This window comes from Eurytemora carolleeae, unplaced genomic scaffold (genome assembly GCF_000591075.1).
Source record: "Eurytemora carolleeae unplaced genomic scaffold, Eaff_2.0 scaffold480, whole genome shotgun sequence".
Lineage (NCBI taxonomy): Eukaryota > Metazoa > Arthropoda > Copepoda > Calanoida > Temoridae > Eurytemora > Eurytemora carolleeae.
The window spans coordinates 26,275-51,198 of record NW_019396495.1 but is presented as its reverse complement, the minus strand read 5'-3'; the positions used below and the strand labels follow the sequence as shown (position 1 = coordinate 51,198).

Sequence of the window (24,924 nt, the reverse complement as noted above, 5' to 3'; positions counted from 1 at the left end):
GGGGGGGGGGATTTTCCAAAAATAAATAAACGGTACCTGTAAACAGGGAAGGTGAGGGAACCTAAGCTTCATCTTATATTTATCCAAGAAATATTTAGCGACCGTACACTCCACTGTCTGTCCGTTCTCCAGCTGAAGAGGGAAACTCTGCATCTGCGCAGGCCGGCGGGTCACGTTGCACACCTGAGTTTTAACACGTGTCAAAAATATAAGGTCTGTAAATAAATTTTGACATTTTTCATAAATTGAGTTTTGAATTTAACAAAGAGATAAATCCCCACTGGAGATCATATCTCTCCCCCCCCCCAAGAATACCCCAGTTGGTTCTTGATACACTGGGTTGGTTTAAAATTCGCAAAATTCGATACTTTTGTGTGCAAATTAACCCATATTCATTAATATCAAACTATATATTTTGGCAGGGAGAATATTTGGTTTAGTAGAACTCCACCTCCTCCCCCCTCATACTGTTTCACAACCTCGCGTGATTATACTTCTCAGGGGGGATTCAAATATTTTATACTAAATATTTTAAGGAATGTTGTATAAAAGAATTTTTATTTAAAAGAAGAAAAAACACAATATCGTTTAAATCTAAAGTTTACAGAATCAGATCGGTGCTTACCCTGTATTTTCTTCTCATGTTCCCGCAGTGAGTGATTTCAATTTTTAGTCCTGAATACAATTAATTTTCATTTCCGCCTTGATGAATTAAAGGGACTATCGTCATAATTTAAAGTGACCCTTCATTGAAAGAGAGGAATGCCTGATTAACAACGGTTCCCTTGAATCCTGATAATTCTTACATTGCTTTTCTGAAGCAGAAATTGTTGAGACAACACAATTGAAAATAATCAGTTTTCAAAATTATCAACATTGATATCTTATTCAGACTTGAGCAGTCCAAGCTTTTAAGGGTACCGTTGTGAATCGGAAATGTTACTCAATAAATAAAGGTTTACTCTCTTAAATTGTGAATAATATTGATTTTATTTGTTTCCGATCCCTTTTCAAATTGCTACGTAAATTATTGGCTGCAAAGACTATGTATATATGAAAATTTTTGATGGCGAGTTAAATTTATTTAAATTTATGAATCCCTTTAATTAAGTAAATTAAGAATTTCTCAACAAAATTTCCGCTAAATTTAATCTTTTGAAGCGATAAAGAAGTTTCGTTATTTTTATCGGATCGAAATAAAAAAGACCAAATTTTGAGGATTCGGGCAAGCTAAACCCAGCATAACTTAAAATAACGTAGAAAAAAATACTTCAATTTTTATACTTATCAACCTAGTCACAAGAATTGTACAACCAATAAATTATTCAAAATAATTGATGATTAAAATCAATTAACAATATAAACAGAATTCGACATTGTTAATTATTTTTAACTAAAAACTAGTTTTCAATAATTTACCCTTGATTTCTTTAGTGAACTTGACTCTCATAGAATCTGTGAGAGGGCGCTTCTGCTCGTTGATATCACGGATATCCAGCACCTATAAATATATATATATATATATAATATATCCATTTAGAATGTACATTTGTCTAATATATATTAGTTGATATCACGGATATTCAGCACCTATATATATATATTTAAATATACTATATTCACTTATTATGTCACGTCTGTGCAACCCTTGACTACAGAAACCCACTCCTCAGACTAATCCCGTTTGTAGGCGTTGGCATTGGTTTTTACTATACATAACATATATCAAATATTTATATATCTATTTAGTACATAAATACTAAATTAGTACATATTACAAATATTCAATACAATACAATGTATTAGTTTAATGTTGATTTGATGTAGATTATTAGAAGGGAGAAAAGTTTTATTCATAAATACAGAATTAAAATTGCATTTAAAATAATCTGCACTATTTCGTCGAGTATTAAAAGCTCAGAAGAAGCTTGGCCAGTTGACATGCTTTGAAATCAATTGAATCAAATTAAATAAAAATAAATTAATGTGTACAAACCTCGCACATGAAGTCTATTGCCGCCTGGGCCTTGTAGAAGGCAGTGGCGGACACGTCAATGTTGAGCATCATCTTCCACTGGCTGGGGCGGACAGATTGATGGAAACCAAACCAAACCTCACGACCTCCGCCCAGCGGGTGGTAGTAACCCTCAGGGCTGAGAAAAAAATATAATATCATAATCGTGGAAAAAATACGTATCTACTTCTTGTGTTGAAGAAATGATTTTTGTATATGGGCGGGTGTGCAAAAATGGACATCAACTGACCCCCCCCCTCGCCACTTTTTGGATACTTTCCCCCCTTTTATACTTTTTACTCAAAATCATTTATTTTTATCTAAAATTTTATGCTTAAAATCATTAAAAAAAGCATTCCTGGTGTTATTTTGAACAAAATTTACACCCCTGACTTTTTGAAAGAAAATGACACATAACCTTACCATGTACACAGGTATCATTGGTAAAGTATCAAGCAAGCAGTCTAATTTTCTACCTGGAGAAGAATGATCGTCCTACAGGAGTATAAGTCAGGGAAGGCAAGTGTCGCATCACCACGTCCAATGCCTGATTTTCAAATTGATCAGAGACCGAATTAAAAAGATTAAGCCGCGTCGCAAATTTAAGACGCGTCTCGAACATGGACGGTTCCACTTTAAACTTTTTCAGTGTTTCGAGTTTTGAGCCGGAGCTCAATTGGAACCGGTTTTTGACGGTTTAGCAACTCGGTTTAAATTGTTTAAATTCGGCCTGGTCTTTTAGAATAGATCCAATAATTCGATTGATTTTAACTCTTCTTGTTAATCTTTCTAATTCTACAATATTTACCAATTATACTTAACCCAGCATTTTGTTTGGATAGAGTTGTTTGGATAATTAATATGAATCGCTATTGGGTTAAAGAGTTCGGTTGGGTTCAAACGGTTTAGTACAACTAAGTTATGGTTAGATTGGTTTGGAGTTGGATAGCGATTAATTTAGAAGTGCATGAGATACGGATTCAAATTTCAAAGAACGTCAAAATTGATTGGAATCTAAGAGCTAAGTAAAACCAGGTCGGATTTGATTGGTTTATCTAAAAATGGGAGTTAACCATCATACCTGGATTGCATCGTGGGGGATCTGTCTGGTTCTACCCTCTAGTGCTTCTTCCAGGGCAAACAGAGACACCTTCAAAAATAAGAGATGTTTTNAACTAGAAAACAACTAATATTGCGCAAAAATAAGAAATGATTTCATATTTCTTCAAAAATAAGAAATGATTTCATATTTCTTCAAGAAAAAAATACTTAAACAAATCATCTAGCTTTGTGATTATGTTAGGATCTAATGGTTTTTTAAATGACACAAGAAACTTCTTTTTAATTATTAAATTGAAGAATTATAAGAAATAAGCCAATCAAAAACAATATATTAATATAATTCGGTGTTAAAGATGTTCCAAACAAAGGTGTTAGTTCCAAATTTTTTGAAAATAAATTTCGGTCTGGGTTGACCCACTTCAGATCTAACGATAAAATAACCATCAAAATCAATATTTAGAAATGTTAAAAAATCACAAGAAGATAGATAATAAAAAACTTTATAAACAAATAACAAACTCAGATTATGATGTGTAAAGAAAACTGTAAAAAAGGTTTGAAGGATGAATGAATGAGAAGGTTAGTAAGGATGAACATATGAAGAATGAATAAACGAAATATTTACAGGTTGAATTAGTTTACCTGAGCATGCCACTTGATAGAAACCCTGAACACACGATCCTTTCCTTCTCCATCCAGGGTTACTTCAAGCTCAACAGCATCCTTACCTAGATAAATAAATAAATAAATAAATGGTTTATTTGGCACATACATATACATATACAAGGGTTAAAAACACATTGAGAGCTTATTATCTGACTGTCTGCTCCAGGTCCCTGAAAACTAAAGATTTATGCGTTAGAAGTAAAAAAAAATTAAGAAGAGGTGAATATTTGTGTTAGGGTTCTGTGTAGGTCCGATCATGAGAACTTTAGTAAACCTGGAGAACAGTAAATATTAAATAAAACAATATATTATAAGAAGGTTTTGTACTTAGGCCCTGAGAACAATCAAACTGAACAGTGTAAAAATAACAGACAGTTTTCATCAAGATCATGTAGAAAATAAGATTTTAAATTTTTGGAAAACGCAATAATTAAGATGAGAGTGAACGTGCGCAAAATAAATAAGCTTAAGACAACTCACGACAAGCAAGTTTTTAATCTGGATTAGACAATAAATAGACCTTGAGATTTTTAAGCAGATAAGAGTTAATATGGAAGCTTGAACGTTTTGGTTGGTTGGTTGTTTGTTTGATAAGGTTGGTAGATTGGGTTGGTTTGTGGGTTGTTTGTTTGATAAGGTTGATAAATTGGATTGGTTTGTGGGTTGCATGTTGGATTAGGTAAATTTTTTTGATAGTTGGTCGCTTAGCTGGTTGGTTGTTTGATTGGTTGGTTAATTGGTAAGTTGGTTTGTGGGTTGTCTGTTGGATTAGGTTGGTAGATTGGGTTGGTTTGTGGGATGCTTGGGGGATTAGGTTGGTAGATTGGGTTGGTTTGTGGGATGCTTGTTGGATTAGGTTGGTAGATTGGGTTGGTTTGTGGGTTGTTTGTTTGATAAGGTTGGTAGATTGGGTTGGTTTGTGGGATGCTTGTTGGATTAGGTTGGTAGATTAGGTTCATTTTTTTGTTGGTTGGTCGCTTTGCTGGTTGGTTGTTTGATTGGTAGGTTAATTGGTTAGTTGGCTGGTTGTTAAGTTGGTTTGTTAGTTGGTTGTTTAACTGGTTGGTTGGATGTAATTTTAAGTAGCCGGTCCTTTAAATCTAAATCTAGGGCATCAATAATACAGTTGCGTTTCCGTCTGGCAGTGTTTAATTATGACAATTTTCGTCTTTGTCTCTGCTGCATAAATCCCTAAGTAACTTTAAAGAGAATCGACAAATAGAAATGATCAAATTTCAGATAGAAAACAAGCAAGGATTTCTTCATCATTTTTGCCCAGACTAATATTTAAAGGGATACAGTTATGAATCGGACATGCCTTCAGTCCCTTTAAATCATTGCTTCTGGATCCATTTAATTTTGATGCGGATCCGGATCTGGATCCTGGTTCCGCACTAATAAAAATGGATCCGGATCCAGGTTATTTCTTCAAAATTTACTGAATTTTTTTTTAAAGAAAGCAGAATTATTAATTTTTTGTCTTATTTCGTTCGCTTACTTTTATGCGAAAACATGACAAACCATTCAGAAATCAAGAAAATTGTATAATCTCTCTTTTTTCAATAGTTCCAGGGTGGCCAAAACTNACTAACTTCATTTTGACGAGAATTTTTTTTTATTTTCATGAAAAATTTGCTGAAATGAGTGAAAATTTAAAAAAACGGTGTATTTTCCAGGATAAAAATCCGTACAATTCGTACAATTTGAAGACAAATCCGTACAATTGTAGGGTTAAAAAAAAAAAACAATCCGTACAATCCGTACATTTTGGCCACCCTGTAGTTCAGATTTGGGTTTTGAGAGTGAACTTTTTTTCTACAGTTTTTGGTTGATATTTGCCCCTTGGATTCGTATCCGTGGATCCGCATATTATTGCGGATCCAGATTCAGAAAGCAAAAATCTTGCGGATCCAACGGATCCGGGTCCTGAACACTGGTTTAAATTAATTAGAAAATAGAAACAAACCGATGGGAAGAGGATCTCTGACATAAAGATTGCTTCTTCCATCAAATACAGGTTTCTGGGTTCCAAATATCTTGCTGTATGCGTTTACCTACAAGTACACAAACAAATTAGTTTCAAAATAAACTATTGAAATCGAACTCTCGTGAAAAGTTCAGATTTTCACAAGAACTTTTAGTTCAAGAATAAACCATTTCTATGTTAAAGGAATTTATAATGATGTAATTACTGAAATGATAAAATAGTTCTGCTATAATAAATGATTTATTTCTTAAACTTCATATTCTTAACAAAATATTAAATTCACCGTAATGTAAGTATTGTATATTTTATAAATAATATGTTTGAATAATTTATATCAAATAAACTCAGATTATGAGGATAGCATAATAACATACAATCATAACCAGAAAGACCTGGAATTAATTAACAATGAATCGAACTACTTTTTAATAGTTATTTTAGACGCACAATAAAGGCAGACCAAATTTTGGAATTGCCAGGACTAGAGATATTTTGTTATTATTGTTTCATTAATAAAATTTGTAAAATTAGATAGTAACTATATATGGTGAGACCCAGAAAAATTTGAACTAAAAAGACGTTTTTAAAGCAATTTTGATGTGTATTTGAGTTGTTACAAATCTAGTCTTGCCAAGAGTTTGAAAATCAATCAATTAGATGAAAGGGGTCAATGAACACTGCACAATTGCTGCGATTATTGTTCATTGGATTTGTAAAGATCATAACTTGCGTCATCTTCCTATTCCACAGATTTATTGGTCTCACTGAAATGTTAAAAATAGGAAAGCGGGAACCAAAAAAATTTCAAAGTTTGAAAAACGGAAAATTTTTGAAATGATAAAGAAAGTGATAAAAAATGATATTTTGATTTAAAATGAGGCAAAAAAACATCCACGGAATTCAAAACGTGTTAGTAAAAAAACATGTAATTTGATTAGTTTTCAATTCTTTTAATATTAATGTCAAAATTTCAATTTCTCTAATAAAATTTAACGCCTAAACACTGAACAACTGAACAATTTTTATAATTTCTAAAAGACGTATATTTTTAATTCAAAATGCTTTACACTTCGGTTTAAGTTAGTTGAGAAAAAAAAATATTATGTTGTACTGACCATTGTTTGAATGATATCTCTATTGACCCTCCTGGGGCATTTATCCGGCTGAATTGAGATGATATAGTGGTTGATGTAACCCCTGATCAAAACAATTTATCATAGAACCACTTTATTTTGGATTTACAAATTATTTTCTGAGTTAAGGAAATTTCAAATACTCTTCACTCTTCCATAGAATTTTTGACCGGAAAGGTTGGCCTTTGACTTTCCATCTTCAGAAAATTGTAGTTAATGAATTTTCAAATATGATTAGATCATTATCAAAAGACAGTTTTCTTAATGCTGGCCTCCTTAAATAGTCGCATTATTAAACATTGATACTTATTCTAGATAGTTTGTTTAATTAATAAATAAATTGTATTTTCCTCGGCATGTCAATTCTAAAGTGGTTTGCTCGAAGCACAATAGGTCTACCCTCTCTTCCAAGATTGGGGCGCCTAGCACAAAATTTGCTTAAAGATGCATTTTAACCAATAGATTTTTAAAAGTTTAATATGTCTCAAATGAATTCGAAGGAAGCTTTCCACAACACTGCATACTCACTACTCAATTCAACTACCTTACATAGCCAGTCACTCCCTTTAAGTATTAAAAAAATAGTTTAAAATGTTGTAATGTGTTTTTATATTTTTAGCAAATTTCCTTGGGCAGTTGAAGACAGGGTTGTCGGGTGAGGGCAGGCCGGGCGGGGATATGTTAAGTGGAGACACAAGCTGGGACGGCGGGGAGTTGGAGCTTCCTGAACTATGTACCGGCCGGTCAGTTTGCAGGGGCGGGGGTACCATCGGGCCCAGACCGCCAATCCCACCAAGAGCTCCCAAAAGGCCGGGCAGTTGGCCGTGGATACCTCCGTTACCATTTCCACCGCTGGATCCACCGTAAGAACCGGTTCCTCCGAAAGAACCAGTTTGGGAGCCGGAAAATCCGGACTGTCCCCCATAGGTAGAACTTTGACCTAATTTAAATTAGTTAAGTATCTTTTCATTTTTAACAAATTATGTGTTACAAAAGTTAATTCCTACCTCCATACGATGGCAGAGACTGTCCTAGACCTCCAGCTCCGAACCCTAGTCCTAGAGGAGTCTGAACAGGGGGTAGAGCACCCTGACCAGGGGGCATAGAACCCGGAGCAAGGGAACCCTGTCCAGGCATAACTGAGTTCTGTGGCAGACCAGTTCCAGGGTTGGGTCTTCCAGGATACATATTGGCACTAGTTTTTAACTAAACTCAAGACTAGAGTTCAAATTCCTTGAATCACAAAAGGCTAATATCGAGATGTTAGAAAATCTAGGCGCATGCGCCGTAAATGTTGATTGTTGAAACGCAGGAGTTCTTAAAATGAAATCCAAGCATCTGAAATGAATCATCCGTTAAACACAACAATAATAATTAGTACTAGTAATTACGGTGTTCCATCTTTAAGCAGGTACAAATAATCATCAATCGGGAACGCAATAACCCGGATAATGCTGGAAAAAACCGGATCTATCTGAAAACTGGTCGGCAATAAACCGGTTTAGTCACATATCAGATATATCAAGTTTCTTCTACAATCACACCGGAAATATCCCATTAAACCGGATGTAACAGCAGTAAAGTGAAGTCATTATTTACACATCCGGTCACTCTTCATTTTTTCTCTTCGGTCCAGCAAAGTTTCATGAAGGTTTCCTCCACGCTTTGCCTCAACAAGCTCAGCTACTCCATTAGGGTTCAGGCGCAGCTTGTGGTCCTGGGCAAAATAAAAGATAAGAATCAAGTTAAAAATAATATGCATAGATCCTGCATTAAACCAACCCTCATTTTTCATCACTGTAATCTTTAATGGATATTCAATTCATTCTTTTGTTACAAAAATCCTCAGCCAGGTTTTTTTTATTTTTGACGGTCGGACCTCTCTCTCGTTAACGGAACTGAGCTGAAAACTCTAGAATGAGATATTCTTAATCCCGACCGCTTAGTTAATCTGGAGATTAATAACAAGAGGAGAACAAGCGTAATTTAATCTCGAGATTAAGAAAAAGAGTCCATTAGGCATTAATCACACTATTCAAAAGTTCCCAGCTCTGCAATCATAACTTGAGGTGATGGTTCATTAGTGTCATGTCCAATTCACTACGTTTCACACGTTAAAAATAAAATATATTTTCCGAGATTTACAGAAAAGGAACATTTTCATTCAAACTTTATAAATGTTCTGAATTTTAAGGAGTACAACTCAGAATTGGAATAAATTCTACAGTAATCTTATAATACACAGGAGTTCATAGCTGCAGCCTCTATGTAAACAGAGTTGTTGTCAATGATCAGATATAAGTTTAGAGGATAACGTTGTGAATCAAGCATGTTAAACTGTAAAGGGAAGGTCACAGTCCCGTTAGAGGAAAAAACGAAACTTCATCGTGGATACTCAGTGGAGGGTACACTTGGTTTGTTTCTTAATTTCTCCGATATTTTTGATATATTTTGTTGAACATAACAAACAAATAAAGTGTTCGGGAGCGCTTTAATTATTCAATAAGTAATTTCTGATCAATTTCTGAAAAAAAATCAAACAGAACAAACCTGAAATTTCTGAAATTTCTTGACGAATTTTGTTTCTACTTGATACAAGTTACCCCGTAATTCTTCAGGTATTTCCTGTAACAAAAAATGTTAAAATAAAATTTTAAAAGTTTTTTTTAATTTTAGCGTACCGTCTTTTTCATATCTTCTCTTTCTCGATTCGATCTAACAACAACGTTTGATAATCAATTTTTCAGACTTTTTATAAATCATATTTAATTCCGATTATAAAAAAAACCGTGAAATTTTTCCCAAATTTTACGGGGAAATTTTGGTTTCATGAAATAAATCTGGTAAATTTGTATTTGTTTTCTCATTATTAGTATACTGAGCTAAAAACGTTTTAGATTTCCCTGCTACATTCCGACCAATGAGAGTACTCTCATTGATCAGCGTGTAAAACTGCAAAAAAATTCAGTGTTCGGTTTCTACAATTGAGTCTCTGATTGGCTGTATTTTAGATACGTATCTGGATATTACTGTAAACTTAAGATTGATAGAAGGATGAGGTCAAGCAATGAAATCTGTATTATTTACAATTTTGAAAGTTAATTTTTATCAAGGTTTCCTTATTCTGATAATCTGAGCAGGTCCAACTTTATCCTGATCAAAGACGACAAAATCCTCGTCGTCGACCGACATAAACCTGCCGTTAGGTCCTAAAAGTATTATTGGATAATTTCATTTTTTCTTCGATTTTCAAGTCTTTCTTAATTTTTCACACTCAATTATTTTTTGATTTTCATTTATTTGTCCATTTCAACGAAAAAAAAACCTCTTAAAAAAATCATCACCTAAGACTGCCATTTTCCCGTCCTCCCAGACAGGGTCGAACATCTCCATGGCGCCGACGGCGTCACTCACACCAACCATCCTGGCTGCCTTGTCCAGGCGCAGGTATTTATCGAACCCTGACTTCAGGGAGAACTTGCCGTCGCCAACCTTCATAGCCATCAAGATCTCTTCGGGTTCTGGACCCTACACAATACATCCGTGGAATTAATTTTCCTTCTGTACCCTACACAGTATACACCCGGGGGATTAATTTTCCTTCTGTACCCCTACACAGTATACATCAGGGGAATTAATGTTTCTTTTGTTTGTATAAATGTGGCTTGTCTGTTTGTTTGTCTGTCTGTTTGTATCTAATAAACGTCAAAACGGCTAAACCGATCGGGCCCAAATTTTTTGTGGGACATCACGTGACCACAGGGAAGGTTTATGAATGATGAAAAAAAATGTGTTTTAAAGGTTTTTAATTTTGTTAAAAAAAAATTTAAATTCTTGAAAATCCGCGATTTTTTTTAAATCCGCAAAATTGTTTTCTTCTTTGTTTTTAAATGTAAACAAAAAGAACATGTTCACAATTTAAATAGAAGATAGCCTAGAAAGAAGGTCGCGAAGCGCCTTGAATTTCTAGTATAAATAAATTGAATTAATGCAGTTTATAGTACAGTGCAGTACAGTATATTACAGTCCAGTGAAGTACAGTAAAGTATGAGGGGAGTACCTGTCCTTCATCGTGAGGAGCCCCGAGTACAAACTTTCCGTTGTCTAGCGCCTGAAGTTCATAATCAGAATTAAAATGAAAATATGAAAAATTGGAGATGAATAAAGTTAGCACGAAGCAATAACAAATAATGTGTTGCTATATTGCGGTATATTGTATCAAATGAAATTTGATGTTTTTACAATTTCGTATCGATGTTAAGCGACATCATGATATCAGAAATAATTTGGTTTGGTGAATTATTGTAATTAAAAATACCTTCATATATGCACCATTATAGAACTGGAGTGCCACAGGACCAACAATATGTGCTAAATTTGTTGTTTGCCACCAACCACCGTGCCTTAAGAAAACAAATGTAAGACTCAAAATGCTGTGTTCACTGTTCAATATATATTACTTACTTGTTCATGTCTTCGTGTTCTAAATTCTTTTTTAATTTCTTTCCCCCCTCGCCATCTCTTTCTCCGCTTCTATCCCTTTTCTTGGTCTTCTTGTGTTTCTTTTTCTTTTCCCCCTGAACAAAAAAAATAATAAAACATGTACCCAAACATTTGAGATTTGTCGTCATCCCGTCCCGTCCCGCCGCGTCCCATCTCATCCCATCCCATTTCTTCGTATCCCATTCCCTTATATCCAGTCCCTTCTCTTCGTATCTCAGGTTATATTTTATTGTGTCCCATGATCCCATCTCATTGTATTCCATCCAATCCCATCCCTTTGTGTTCCATCCCATCCCTTTGTATTCCATCCCATCCCTTTGTATTCCATCGAATCCCATCCCTTTGTATTTCATCTAATCGCATCCCTTTGTATTCCATCCCATCCCTTTGTATTCCATCTAATCCCATCCCTTTGTATTCCATCTAATCCCATCCCATCCCATCCCATCCCATCCCATCCCATCCCATCCCATCCCATTACCTTAAGTACCAATGCCCCGCCTTTGACCTTAGTAAAGCTTGCCTCCATTATAAATTCTGAAAAAGAAAATATCAGGTACACTTGAAGGAGACTAAGAAGAGGGTTTAATTCTCTTCAGAATATTCTAGGAACAGTAGAACGGAAAGGTCTGGTAGATAATCGAGTCAGTATTGGCGGATTTTTGTGTGGAGTTGTTGATATAGGGACGGGCAGATTCATCCGGAAGTTTTTTTGGTTTTATGAATCTAGGAAACTTTTACAAAATGGTCCAAGTTGAGGTTAAGACCGGCAAAACATACAGATAACTATTAATCTAAAACGTTACAATATCTCGACGTAAGACATAAGATAAGTTATAATTTTAGCAACTTGGTTTGTTTGACTTTACGAATATTATGGATAAAAAGACAAATCTTCAATATTGGTTGAAAATCAACAATAACACATATCTAATTTTAGTCGAATTCTCGTATATCTCCGGTAAAGAGACAAATATCTTCGTAAGACTTGGTGATAATCTTTTCCGAAACCAGTAGACGGATAATAGCAGTACACCTGGAACAAATTAAAAAGGATTAAAACTAGGGGGAAATGTTTCGAAAAATTACCCCCCCCCATAAAACATCGGAAATTTCTTTATCAGGCGGAAAAAGCGTAATAACATTTTTAAGTCTATTTTATCCTTGTGAAATTAATACCTAACTTTATCCTTTTTCATTATTTCTGCTATTTCTCCTTTAAAATCTCCTCTTACAATCTAAAATTTAAAAAAAATATTTTAGTAAATCATCATCAAAACTATATAAATTAATATATATATATATATGAACTAGGTATCGTTCCTTATAACACTTCGGATTGGGTATTAAAAAAAAAATATTTTGGCAGATAAAGAATATTTTCCCACTTGCATTCACATATTTTACTAAATCCAAATCCTAAAGAATGCTTTTGGAGCTAGTGTTCATAAAATTTGTCAAAATCCATTCACCCAGCGTTTAAAACTGATAGGTGATAGTGTTATTTCTAAAGTCTCTATTTATTTGGACACCTTTATGATATATTCACTAATTACATTGACTATCTACATATATTCTGTAAAAACATGGATTTATTTCAATCATTGTGCATATATTATAATTATATATATATATGTATATATATATGTACATATGTTGATTTCACTATATAAAAAGAGAAATGTCTTACTTTTTAAAATTTAATTTTTGATAATCTTGATCTTAAAACATTTTATTTTGCCCGCCCCCCCCCCCCCATAAACGGGGATGTTCATGTCCCCAAGATTTTAAAAGATAATTACACCCAAAATTCTAGAGGGGGGGGGGTTGAGTAACCCCAACAACCCCCTTATTTACGCTACTAATCCTAGACACCGATTCATTGATTCTTAACTAAATTAAGAACTTAAGATTTGTAAACTAAAGAATTAAGTACGTTCACGTGTTACCAGGTTTAAACACGGAAATAATGAAAAATGCTATTTAAATCACCTGAACTTTACCACCTATATCTCTAGGAATAACAGTTTCAAGTTTATCTGTTTGAACACCCTGTAGGATTTTGCCTTCCTCGGTTCGACAATCACAGCTGAAAATATACAACCTGTAGCTCTCTCATAAAACGGGGGAAACGAAATTTTAATATTATTTCTAAATGTATATCACAAACCAAACTGTACAGTGAAATCTATGGCTCTTAATTTTATAGGCAGGTCAACTCAATGCCGCAAAATATTGTATGGATGTTAGATCGTCTATACGCAACATCTCCCTACTGAACTTCTGACCTACTAACTTTCCGAACTACTGCAATGGGACCTACGCCAGCTGTATATTTTTGTATTATTTGAGAGTTAGGTTAGGTTAAGACTATTTCTGGGCCGATCGCTGCTAGGGGCCAGGCGCTGCGGCCACAAGTCCATATAGGAGCTGTAAATCCACCTCCTAGTAGGTCTTATGTGTAGTATAGCGGATTTGACGTAGGTCAGAAGTGAAGTTATAGCAGAGTTGCGTCATCATAAATTTTTCTAATTCATACTTGATCAGACAAAGCTTTTCAAGAGTACCAATGTGAATCGGTCATGACACCAAATAAATGGAGGGTCGCTTGAAATTACGCCTACAAGTACAAACCCTTCAAGTTGAAATTGTACATAAAAAAACAAAATATTATAGCAAAAGTACAGACGTTTGTAATTGAGAAATTTTCAATTAAAAAAAGGGACGCATTTAATGATTTACCCAAGATGCTTCAATTAAAGAAAAAAACATCTGTAAATCATGTTAAAATGAAAAAAAATACCTATTATTTGTCACAACGTCAATGACAACCATCTTTTCATTGTAATATCTCCCTTCCTTATATCTAAATATAAGGAACAAATTAAAGTAACATAAAACACACTATTCAATTTATCTATATATATATATATACTTTGCTTGTCTGTCTGTTTGTCTGTCCGTTTGAATCCAATAAACGTCACAACGGCTGAACCGATCGGGCCTAAATTTTGTGTGGGACCTCACATTACCCCAAGGCCGGAAGGTTTTAAAGATACTCAAAATTACAAAAGTTATTGATTTTTGTAAAATTTTAAAAGGCGTAAAAAATATTTCTAAATCCACGGATTTTTTATTAGTTATAGTTTTATTTTGTACAAAGAGAAGATGCTTGCTTACAGATAGAGCAACAATTAAAAGTTGAAATAGCAGATAGTTTAGTAATAAGAACAAAACAAAATAAAAAATATCTGAAGAAAACTAACTTTTTGTCTATACAACGAACTTGTAGATCTTGACGCACCCAAGGCCTCTTCTCTGACTTAATTCTAAAAATTAAAAATATTAATTCTTTAATTCTTATTACAATTTCTGGAATAAAATTTTTGTGCCACAATAAGTAACTATTTTTTTTAATCCAACATTAACCATATATATTAAAACGTCACTATTACTAAATACTATACACTATTTATCTTTGGGTTTATTCAATAGTTCATAGGATCAGTAGTTCAAATATTCAATAGTTCATAGGATCAATGGTTCAAATATTCAATAGTTCATAGGATCAATAGTTCAAATATTCAATAGTTCATAGAATCAGTAGTTCAAATAACAGTGTCCAAATTTACAACCATTAATTGTTTAAAATGTCGTCGTCTTATTTCTGTCCCTCGCTTAGCCTGGAGTTCGTAAAGTCTAGATTACGTGATAGCTCTAACGAACATGAATGATAAAGTAAACTCTAATTAAATAAAATCTATTTTTTTTTACAATTTAAATTGTTTTAACGAGATCCTCTCCATTGTAAAAGTGAACAAATAGAGAAAATTATCGTTAGCGAAATATACAGAATTTAAACTGAATTTTCTGTCTTACCTTTTGACCCCTGGACTCCTTGATCTCTTTCGTTTCTTCTCCCTTGACCTTGACCTAGAGCGGTGTCTTGATCCTACCACCATTGCATCAGGAGTTAAACTTCGCTCCTTCTCCATGGCATCGTCCTGTTCAGCTTTGTACTTTTTAAACTTATCTTTGTTCACTATCTTCCCCCACTCCTAAACATTTAAATATTACGTTTGTAAAATAGAAAAGATCAAATATAAGACAATAGCGGAAGTGCCCAAAGTTGCCCGTGGAATAAAAAACAATATTTAAATAAAAAATTGGAAGAAATAACTAGAATTTTTTAGCCTGTTTTACCCCCGGGGAACCACGGGTTCCCTAAAATAATGTCAGCCCATTTGGTCCAGCCGTTTGTTGTCCAGCAATAGCTAACATATACAATTATATTTTAAATATACAAATTATATATGCGCAAAGAGCTCTTATATATGTTTAAAATATTTGGTTGGTTGGAATTAATCTTTCAAAATAAAAGACTCTATTTACTTTTCTCCAAAATTTTATTAAGGCAAACGTTCCTACAATTTCCGTTATTTCTGAAAATTCCATTTTGGAATAGAAGAAAACGAAATTGTGATTCCATATTACCTTGAATTCTTTTTTATCTACTAGTTTGACTATATTCTCAGATACGCTCACTTTTTCATTCCCTAGCGCCAACTTCAATACTATTCTAGAAAATAAACTAAATTAAATCTTAAATCATAAAAGTTGATTTAATTTGATTCAAGGTTTTACGTTATTCAAGACCATGCTTTCTATTGTATAACACCCCTAATTAGGGCGGAGACCTTTTGTTAAAAAATGAGGTTGGCAATTTTTGTTAAAAAAATGAGGTTGGCAATTTTCGTTTGATCAAAATAAGAACGAGACCTTTAGATAAACTCATTGGAGACACCTCAAAAATTCACTTTCATTGGTGTGAATTTCCAAAACCTGAACCATAATGCAACCCTGATCAAAATTTGAATAGTTACTTTGAAAGTTAAACAGCTAAAAGAAGATCTTAAATATGTTAAAAAATACACAAAATGTTCCTAATATTATATTGTACTTAACACTGATCTAAACAGATGAACGTTTAGTTATTATGTATCAAAATATTTCATCTTTTTAAAAAATGAGGAGGTGACATAAAAAATGGATTTCGTCCCTACATTAATCTACTGAAAATCAATAAATGAGAAGGTGACATAAAAAATGGATTTCGTCCCTACATTAATCTACTGAAAATCAATCTTCATCAGTAAATTTCACTTTTTCTGACATAAAGGGTGTCCCACATCGTATTAGACCGAGAACGGGTCTAAATTACGATTTTCGGGACTAATTAAAAAATTTCATTATAATGAATCATTTTGAAAAATAACATAAGGCTTATTTAAGAATTTTCTTGTGGAAAATGATATGGTTTTCGAGTATAAAGGGTTTATTTTGGTGTTAAAGATTGGAGATAATCTAATATGATATGGGACGCTCTGTATGTTAATAATTACACATCCCTCTTTCTGGCTGGGATCCACTTGAAAAAAACTTCTCTAAAACCCCACTGTTATCATTTTTAAATTGAATTCAGGCCTGGAATCTTTGGATGTCGGGACCTCTAGTTTCTCTTAAATAGATATAGAATCTAAGAAGGTTAGGGACCTCTTGTTTGACCTAACAGGTCTTCAAACCTAAGGAGGTCAGAGACATTATGACGTACCTTGCGTTCTCCTCATCCAACCCCTCGACCTCCCCATACAGACCCTCCTTGTTCCCTGACATGATCACTATAAAAGCTCCTCTTTTCATTACCAGCTTCTCCTCACCCTCCTTCACAACTTGCTGAAATATTTGTCAAATTCTCAAAATAATAAAAAATAAAATTTTGAGACTCCAGCTTCAATGTTTAAAAACAAATGGAATTTTACAAAACATTATACATTACAATTCATTAAAAATTAAGTTCTTCAAATTATTTCTTCAAATCATTTGATTTGAATTGGGAAAGGATGATTTCTCTCAAAGAATGTATTCATGAAATCATATCAAAGGTATTTTGGAAACTCAATAAAATGAATCATAATTTATTTTCTAATTTTGGATCGTTCTAAACCTATTTCCAAAATGTTTAAACACTCCTTATAAAGTATTTACCTTTTCTTGTTTAGGTTTAGTTGCCCCAAGACCTAAACCTTTCGGTCGTACAACAGGTTCCATCGTCTTCACAACCTTCGAATAATGATAATAATAATGAAAATAATAATAATCATAATCATAATGATAATGATGATAATAATGATAATAATGATAATAATGATAATTAATAAGGATAATAATGACAATAATGAAAATAATGATAATAATAATGATAATAATGATAATAATAATGATAATAATGATAATAATGAAAAAAATGAAAAAAATGATAATAAAGATAATAAAAATAATAATAATGATAATAATTGTGATCAATCCTTCAACTCTTAGAAATCGGGCTTGACGGGAGGTCCATAAAAAAAAGAGAGATTAAGAGGTATATGTAGGTGATACTAAAAAGAGAGAGGTTTAAGTAGGTGATACTAAAAAGAGAAAGGTTTGAGTTGGTGATACCAAAAAGAGAGAAGTTTGTGTAGGTGATACTAAAAAGAGAGAGTTTTGAGTTGGTGATACTAAAAAGAGAGAGGTTTGAGTTGGTGATACTGAAAAGTAAATATATCTAAAAATTCTAATTTAAGATTTAAGAGCAAAAGAATAATTCTCCGCATTTTGAAATTTGTCAAAGTAAAATTTGGTAGAAGAAAAAATTTCAACAAGTTTGCGATCTATGTATGTATATTTTGAAGGAAAAGAAAAAAACCTGTTTTTTGAATCCTCCAATTCCTTCGTCAGCCTTAAATCCCATTCCACGTAACATCGCCATTCCATACTAGAACAGAAATTATTCTTTTTCCTTATCAGGTTATCCTTTATGACGTTTGTTGTACAGTTTACCACACAAAACAATAAACAAAGTCAAATAAATATATAATATATAGATACAACATTCATTATTCAGCAGCTTGACAAATAGCTGTTGACGTTATTTCAAGTTACCCTCTAATTATAGAGTAGCAATCAGCATGCTAGATTCACAAAATTAACCCTTTTTTCTTTTTTATTATTATATTTATTTTTAAAGAACAACCCATCAGTCAATTTAATTGGGGCCGGCGCTCCTGTCCAACCGATGTATCGATCCAATCGTTATCCCGGGAGGAGACTTATTCCTGTGCGGTCTGACCGGAACCGTCCCAGTGCTAGGACTCAGTACCATATATGCATAATAAATTGTACATTCCACTTTTAAAGGGACGCTCACTGAGAAATTTTCATCATGTTTTATCTCCGAGTCATCGGGATCATTAATTACCACCGATTTTGCAATTTAATAATTCTGAAATTTAATAATTATGCAATTTAATAAAAAAACAATCCTATAATCAGTGCTTAGGATCCGCAAAAATATGAATGATTTATCAAGTTGTTGCATTTAAAAAATGTTAAAAAAAGGAAAAAAATAATTCAAAAATTCTTCTAAAAAATCAGTACATCGGATCCGGATCCAATTTTTTCCAGTGCGGATCCAGAATCCTGATCCGCATCACAATTAATTGGATCCTAAGCACTCCTATATTTTTATCAAACCAATCCTGTAATTTTATACAGCCATTAATGTAACCCCATTAATCAGAACAAGCTCAATATTGTTTAATTTTAAAGATCTTAAGAATAACCACGCTGCTGACAAAGCTACCCTGTGAATTTATGTTCACCTTTTCTACAGGAATATTGTCATAATCCTCTAGGGTTGATTGCTCAGCTCTTAAACTAACATCAAGAGTTTCCTCGTTCTCAAATCCCTCAGGTACTGCATTGCCTGAACAAGATATTAATCAGAAATAATGTAAACAGTTCAATAGGTCAGATAAAGAAAATAAAACTCCATTCTGAAACTTTAAGGCTGTTGTCAAATCCCCACATTTATTATTGAATTTTATATCATAAACATAAGTATTTCAGATATTCCGCTGCAAATTAGTTAGATAAGAAGAGAAACGGGGCAAGTATAACTAATTCCGTCCATTCAAAATTTATCAACTCAGACTTAAGCATAAACGAGGTTCTTGATATTATTTATGGTTTATTGCTTTCATAACTTACTCAGTAGGAGAGGGACTTGGTCCACTTCCGGTCCAGTATCCCCTTCTCTCCAGTCCTGATCCATTTATCAATTAATCAATTAAGCAATCATTTCATATCAACTAATAAATAAGTTAAAATCAATTAAAAAATCGGCCACAAAATAAAAGTTAAAAATCCATTTGGCAGTTGGTCATAATTAATTTATCAATCACTCTTAATTTAGTCATTTTTATTAATATGAATATTGTAAACTTGTGGCCTAATTAATGATTTGATTTGATTTGATAATTTAAATAGTTTATAGTCTGATTAAATTGTCTCCAAACACATTAGATCAAACAGTTTGAACCAAATGTTCAATTGACCAAAATCAAAAGTCTCAAACAATGTCATTAAAAGATATATTGAAAACGTCAATTTGTAATGACCAATTTATCATTTGGTTAAGTTTAATGTTTATTAATATAATAAAAAATGACAATCTGTAATTTAAAGGGACTGTAAGCGTAGTTTCAAGTGACATTCCATTTCCTAAGAGGCATGTCCGATTCACAACGGTACCCTGCAAACTATTGTCCGGACAACGATGAGGTAGATACCCTCATTTGTGTAGAAGATTAAGTGCCGAGAGACTCGAGGTTACAGTGCACACTACGTACACTTCTTGCTAGTGTACACTCGCGCGGTTTCTTGGCAGCCATTTCCCGCTATATAAATAAGAGTATCTACAAAATCCTTGATCAAGCATTAAATGGTTTTGTTGTAAATCGAACATGCCACTCAATAAATGGAAGATCACTTAATATTACACTTACAGTCCATTTAATAAAGGCTTATGACCGACAGGAGACTTAACACTGGGCAGTAGGCATCTGCCCGGAACAGTTCAATTGCTTGGTCTCATTGGTGTTATCAATGATAATCCATTAATCAATAATTCATAATCAATTATCAGATGCCCTCTGCCCAGTGTTAAGTCTCCTGTCGGTCATAAGCCATAGCGTAGTCTTCAACTTTATTAAAGGGACTGTAAGCGTAATATTAAGTGATCTTCCGTTTATGAAATGGCATGTCTACAAAATCCTTGATCAAACAAAGGTTTAAATGATATCGTTGTAAATCGGACAGCCACTTCATAAACGGAATGTCACTTAATATTACACTTACAGTCCCTCTAATAAAGTTGAAGCCGATGCTATGGCTTATAACCGGCAGGAGACTTAAAATTGGGCAGTGGGTGGGCATCTGCCCGGAACAATCCAATTACTTGGTCTCATTGGTGTTATCAATAATAATCCATTAATATTTCATAATCAATAACTCTTCAAAAACATTACACGTCATTTTAATTAAAGCAAAATTCACCTCTATTTGCTTTCTGCTTTCTTCTACAAGTTCTTCAGCTGCCAGTTCTTCTATCGTCATTTCTTTCTCTGGTTTCTCTTCTTTCTTTTTCACTTTTGTATCTTTAGACTCATCTTAATTGAAATTCAGTATTAAAAGAAATTAAAGACGATGATAAGTTTCCCAAAAAGCAATGTTCTTAATAGGCAAGAATTTCTTCTTTTGGGGGGCGGAGGGGGTGACTGAGTATTTGTCACTACAATTTACCCTACAAGGAGAAACTTTTTTCTTAATTTTTTTAAATTTACCGATTTTTTAAAATCTACCTGATAAAGGGTTTTCTCTGTCTCTCCATTTATTTTTGGCTATAAGGGGTATTACAAGATCTTCCTCCTTTTTCTTTATAATAGTTCCTAACATAAAAAAATAAAGTTTTTATAGAAATGATGTGTACTTCGCAGAAAATTCTGTTAAAGGGACTGTAAAGGAAAAATGAAAGGGGGTATAGGCTGAAAGCTAATCACTTTAGCTCTCAATCGTGACCCATGAAAGTTATATCTGATGTTCCTATCTCGAGAAACTGATTTACAACTTTGTCAACTTTATACGAAAATTAATATATATACAATTTTGAATAAAAGTAGTGGGTTTAAAAAGATCAAATTCAGCAAATATGCAACCAATCTGAAAACGATGATATCCCAGAGAAAGCTAATTGTAACTTAGGTTTACTCCAATTCTAATTTTATATTTGTTATTTCTATTTTTTATAGATTTAATTCATACTATTATTTATACGTCTGTATTGCTTGACCAGAAATTCCACCAATGGCAGTGCAGTAAAGTGGTCACGTGATACAGGCGGAGACACGTGACCAGTATACTGCTCTGCCATTGGTGATAGTTCTGGTCACGTGATTTAGATTTAAGATTTTCTAAATTTTACATATATGAACTTTCGTATAATTTTAAAACAGTTTTATATCAATTTCTCGAGACAAGAACATCAGATAAAACTTTCATGGGTCGCGATTAGCTTTCAGACTATACCCCCTTTCATTTTTCCTTTACAGTCCTTTTAAGACTAAAAAACTGGTTCAAATCTTCAGAATTCTGTGCTCTAGTCTAAGAGCCTGATTTAGTATTATTTTTTTTCTAGACTAGATCCTATTAAATGTTGAGATCATCCCCAGATCAAGGATAAGTCCTAAAAAAGGTTCAACCCCCAACCCCCTCTCCCGGATTAAAAATTGAGTCGGCTTTTTAGGCTTCCAGGGCATCGCTTAAAATTAAAGTCTAGAAAATATCGAAAATATCATTCAAAATTCTGTTCACTGTACAGTGTACATTTTATGTACACTGTACACAGATACGCATGTCTAACACACAGGTTTTAGAGTTACATAAGAAATATTAAAACATACCTGTAATTTTATTGTCTCGAACATCTTTAATAAAGTCTGGTCCCTCAGTATTATCCTTAGTTGACTCATCTCTAAGCAACATAGCTCAATTATTGTTTTTCTGAGACACCCTGCAGACAATTTCTGAGGAGGGCGATTATTAATGGGACTGTCGACCCATATTTTAAAAGAATTGTAAGTTCTTAATTGGATTAACAATGAGGAAACATCGACATTTTCCCGCATTTTTCATTGAATTCTCTTCCTTTTCTTCCACTACATCATAAATCCGTTTGATGTAGAACAACCATTAAAAATAATAAATATTCAGTCTCAGATAGAAAAGTAGAGATGACTGACACTCCAGACAAAGGTAAATATAGTACCATTGCGAATCGGACTTTAAATAGGGCTACATGAAAATACGCCTAAAATTTCTGTAAGTAGAAGAAACATATTCGGTTTTACTGTAAGCGTAAATTCGAGTAACCTTCAATTTTCTAGAGAGGCATGTCCGATTCACAACGATACCATGCAAACCATTGTCCGGACAACGATGAGTTAGATACCCTCATTTGTATAGTTGAAGATTGAGTGCCGAGAGACTCGAGGTTACAGTGTATACAACGTACACTCCGTGCTGGTGTACACTCGCGCGGTTTCTTGGCACTTAATTTCCCGCTTTAAGAATATTTACGAAATCCTTGATCAAACAAAAGTTTAAAGGGTATCATTTTTAATCGGACATGCCACTCTATAAATGAAAGGTCACTTGAAAATACGATTACAGTCCCATTAATTATCGATTTTTCTTTAAACAAAACATTGAAGCTTTCCTTAAACTTGAGTCTTGAAGAACCTTCTTCTCTACAGTTTTAGTCAGTTTAAATGAGAATCCAGACATTCTGGAATCTGAAATAAATTCCAAAATATTTCACGAGATCAAGATGGGTTCTGTTCTAAGTTAAAGGTATCTAGGTGCATATTAATACTGGAAGGAACGTTTAGTTTGAATATCCTCCAAGAGACCTCCGAGCTCCTCCTCGGAAAACCGTCCTTCCAGACTGGGAACCAGGCTTCGAGCCTAGTCAATCAATCAATCAGTCAATCAATCAATCAATCAATCTATTATTCATCAATCTATTATTCATCAATCATCAACCATCAACCATCAACCATCGACCATCGACTCAATCGTCAATCGTCAATCGTCAATCGTCAATCGTCAATCGTCAATCGTCAATCATCAATCATCAATCATCAATCATCAATCATCAATCATCAATCATCAATCATCAATCATCAATCATCAATCATCAATCATCAATCATCAATCACCGATTATCAATTACTACCCATCAATTATCAATTATCAATCATCAATTATCAATTATCAATTATCAATCATCAATTATCAATTATCAACTATAAATCATCAACCATCAACCATCAACCATCAACCATCAACCATCAACCATCAACCATCAACCATCAACCATCAACCATCAACCATCAACCATCAACCATCAACCATCAACCATCAACCATCAACCATCAACCATCAACCATCAACCATCAACCATCAACCATCAACCATCAACCATCAACCATCAACCATCAACCATCAACCATCAACCATCAACCATCANAACCATCACCCATCACCCATCAACCATCACCCATCAACCATCAAACATCCACCATCAACCATCAATTATCAATTCTAAGCCATTACGTTTTTTTACCTCTGCAATAATGTCTCAACAAATAATACCTCTTCTGCGGATTCTGGGCAAAGGTTTGTGAGTGGTTGATGGTCGATACTTACTTACAAGTAAGTAAGTATCGACCATCACCCATCAACCATCAACCATCAAACATCCACCATCTCCCATCAATTATCAATTCTAAGCCATTACTTTTTTTTTACCTCTGCAATAATATCTCAACAAATAATACCTCTTCTGCGGATTCTGGGCAAAGGTTTGCGAGTGCAGCAAGTTCAAACTTATGCAATTTCTTCTGCATGAGTAGGGCTCGTATACTAGCGATGGTTTCTCGGTTTCGAAACTTGGAAAATCTAAAAAGAATATTCTTATGCTAGAATTTGATCCATGCCAAAATTTTCTAAAAAATGTTTCCCTTAAGCCCCTGAAAAGAAAATAAAGTTACCTGCCGGTGTATCCCAGTGTCTTCATGAACACTTCGCTCAGTTTCTGCTCGTCCTCGACTTGTTCGTTCTGGGACTTCCGGTGCTCAAGCAACATGTGAACCTACAACAAAACAAATCAATTTAGGTTTTATGACGTAAAAAAATAAGAAAACAAATCAAAGACGACCTAAATAAAATCAAAAATGTCAAATCATAAATACACCAGCAAAAAAAAGAACTAAAGCTAATTATAAACAACGTTCACCGAGGAAAAATTAATTCTTTAAAAAAACTTTTTCAGTAATTCAAGAATAAAAATGTGCATCGAACAACTGATGACCATTAATTTTTTTAGTAAATCGATATTTAAAAATGGATCGAAATTCATGGTTAAGCTACACTTCTTTTAATGACTTTATTTTTACATCTCTCAAACCGGTTTGTTTGATTTTTTTAACTTTTCAAAGAATTTTACGATTTTAGCGTTTTTTTTTATTGAGTGTTATAAGATATTTTGAAACCCATTATGTTATATTTTAATTTACGTTTACTTTAGTGAGTTGAGCTAAACAAACAGGCAAAAATCT

At 33.5% G+C, this 24,924-nt stretch overlaps 4 protein-coding genes across 4 annotated transcripts in view; all 4 read right to left on the bottom strand.

Annotated features, from left to right (window-relative positions):
• Positions 1-8,098, bottom strand: part of LOC111704341 (protein argonaute-2) — a 17,184-nt gene extending 9,086 nt beyond the window's left edge. Inside the window, exons 1-12 of the mRNA XM_023476568.1 lie at positions 7,870-8,098; positions 7,490-7,802; positions 7,213-7,284; positions 6,845-6,926; positions 5,709-5,796; positions 3,719-3,804; positions 3,096-3,164; positions 2,491-2,561; positions 1,997-2,153; positions 1,420-1,501; positions 626-675; positions 37-183 (exon numbers count right to left, since the gene is read on the bottom strand). Of these exons, the coding sequence (XP_023332336.1) occupies positions 37-183; positions 626-675; positions 1,420-1,501; positions 1,997-2,153; positions 2,491-2,561; positions 3,096-3,164; positions 3,719-3,804; positions 5,709-5,796; positions 6,845-6,926; positions 7,213-7,284; positions 7,490-7,802; positions 7,870-8,050 (1,398 nt within the window). The 5' untranslated portion in view covers positions 8,051-8,098. The remainder of the gene's footprint in view (positions 1-36; positions 184-625; positions 676-1,419; positions 1,502-1,996; positions 2,154-2,490; positions 2,562-3,095; positions 3,165-3,718; positions 3,805-5,708; positions 5,797-6,844; positions 6,927-7,212; positions 7,285-7,489; positions 7,803-7,869) is intronic.
• A 101-nt stretch (positions 8,099-8,199) lies between these two features.
• On the bottom strand, positions 8,200-11,929 carry LOC111704333 (protein FRG1 homolog). Its single transcript, XM_023476558.1, has 9 exons — positions 11,847-11,929; positions 11,327-11,439; positions 11,181-11,265; positions 10,923-10,973; positions 10,207-10,390; positions 9,981-10,071; positions 9,544-9,577; positions 9,413-9,487; positions 8,200-8,579 (listed from the first exon to the last, which is right to left on the bottom strand). The coding sequence occupies exons 1-9, from the start codon at positions 11,892-11,894 to the stop codon at positions 8,454-8,456; spliced, it is 807 nt and encodes a 268-aa protein (XP_023332326.1). The 5' UTR covers positions 11,895-11,929; the 3' UTR covers positions 8,200-8,453.
• Positions 11,901-23,109, bottom strand: LOC111704332 (G-patch domain and KOW motifs-containing protein). The gene is made up of 16 exons (XM_023476557.1): positions 23,022-23,109; positions 22,207-22,277; positions 21,109-21,195; positions 20,804-20,916; positions 19,457-19,511; positions 19,069-19,172; positions 18,114-18,182; positions 17,411-17,485; positions 16,977-17,098; positions 15,860-15,944; positions 15,245-15,423; positions 14,632-14,694; positions 14,169-14,231; positions 13,358-13,454; positions 12,545-12,603; positions 11,901-12,401 (listed from the first exon to the last, which is right to left on the bottom strand). The coding sequence occupies exons 1-16, from the start codon at positions 23,087-23,089 to the stop codon at positions 12,302-12,304; spliced, it is 1,410 nt and encodes a 469-aa protein (XP_023332325.1). The 5' UTR covers positions 23,090-23,109; the 3' UTR covers positions 11,901-12,301.
• LOC111704336 (DNA-directed RNA polymerase II subunit RPB4-like) overlaps positions 23,097-24,924 on the bottom strand; it is a 12,181-nt gene continuing 10,353 nt past the window's right edge. Inside the window, exons 3-5 of the mRNA XM_023476561.1 lie at positions 24,358-24,458; positions 24,145-24,265; positions 23,097-23,269 (exon numbers count right to left, since the gene is read on the bottom strand). Coding sequence (XP_023332329.1) covers positions 23,171-23,269; positions 24,145-24,265; positions 24,358-24,458 — 321 coding nt within the window. The 3' untranslated portion in view covers positions 23,097-23,170. The remainder of the gene's footprint in view (positions 23,270-24,144; positions 24,266-24,357; positions 24,459-24,924) is intronic.

Excerpts from the sequence above, each read along its gene's own strand:
- LOC111704332 (XM_023476557.1), bottom strand. The coding sequence starts at position 23,089 with ATGTCTGGATTCTCATTTAAACTGACTAAAACTGTAGAGAAGAAGGTT. Across the intron at positions 19,173-19,456 it reads CCAAGTCCCTCTCCTACTGA|GCAATGCAGTACCTGAGGGA; the intron begins GTAAGTTATGAA and ends TATCTTGTTCAG. Across the intron at positions 12,402-12,544 it reads ATGAAAAAGGATAAAGTTAG|GTGTACTGCTATTATCCGTC; the intron begins GTATTAATTTCA and ends AATTTGTTCCAG.
- LOC111704333 (XM_023476558.1), bottom strand. The coding sequence starts at position 11,894 with ATGGAGGCAAGCTTTACTAAGGTCAAAGGCGGGGCATTGGTACTTAAG. Across the intron at positions 11,266-11,326 it reads GAACACGAAGACATGAACAA|GCACGGTGGTTGGTGGCAAA; the intron begins GTAAGTAATATA and ends TGTTTTCTTAAG. Across the intron at positions 10,391-10,922 it reads CTCCTCACGATGAAGGACAG|GGTCCAGAACCCGAAGAGAT; the intron begins GTACTCCCCTCA and ends TGTATTGTGTAG.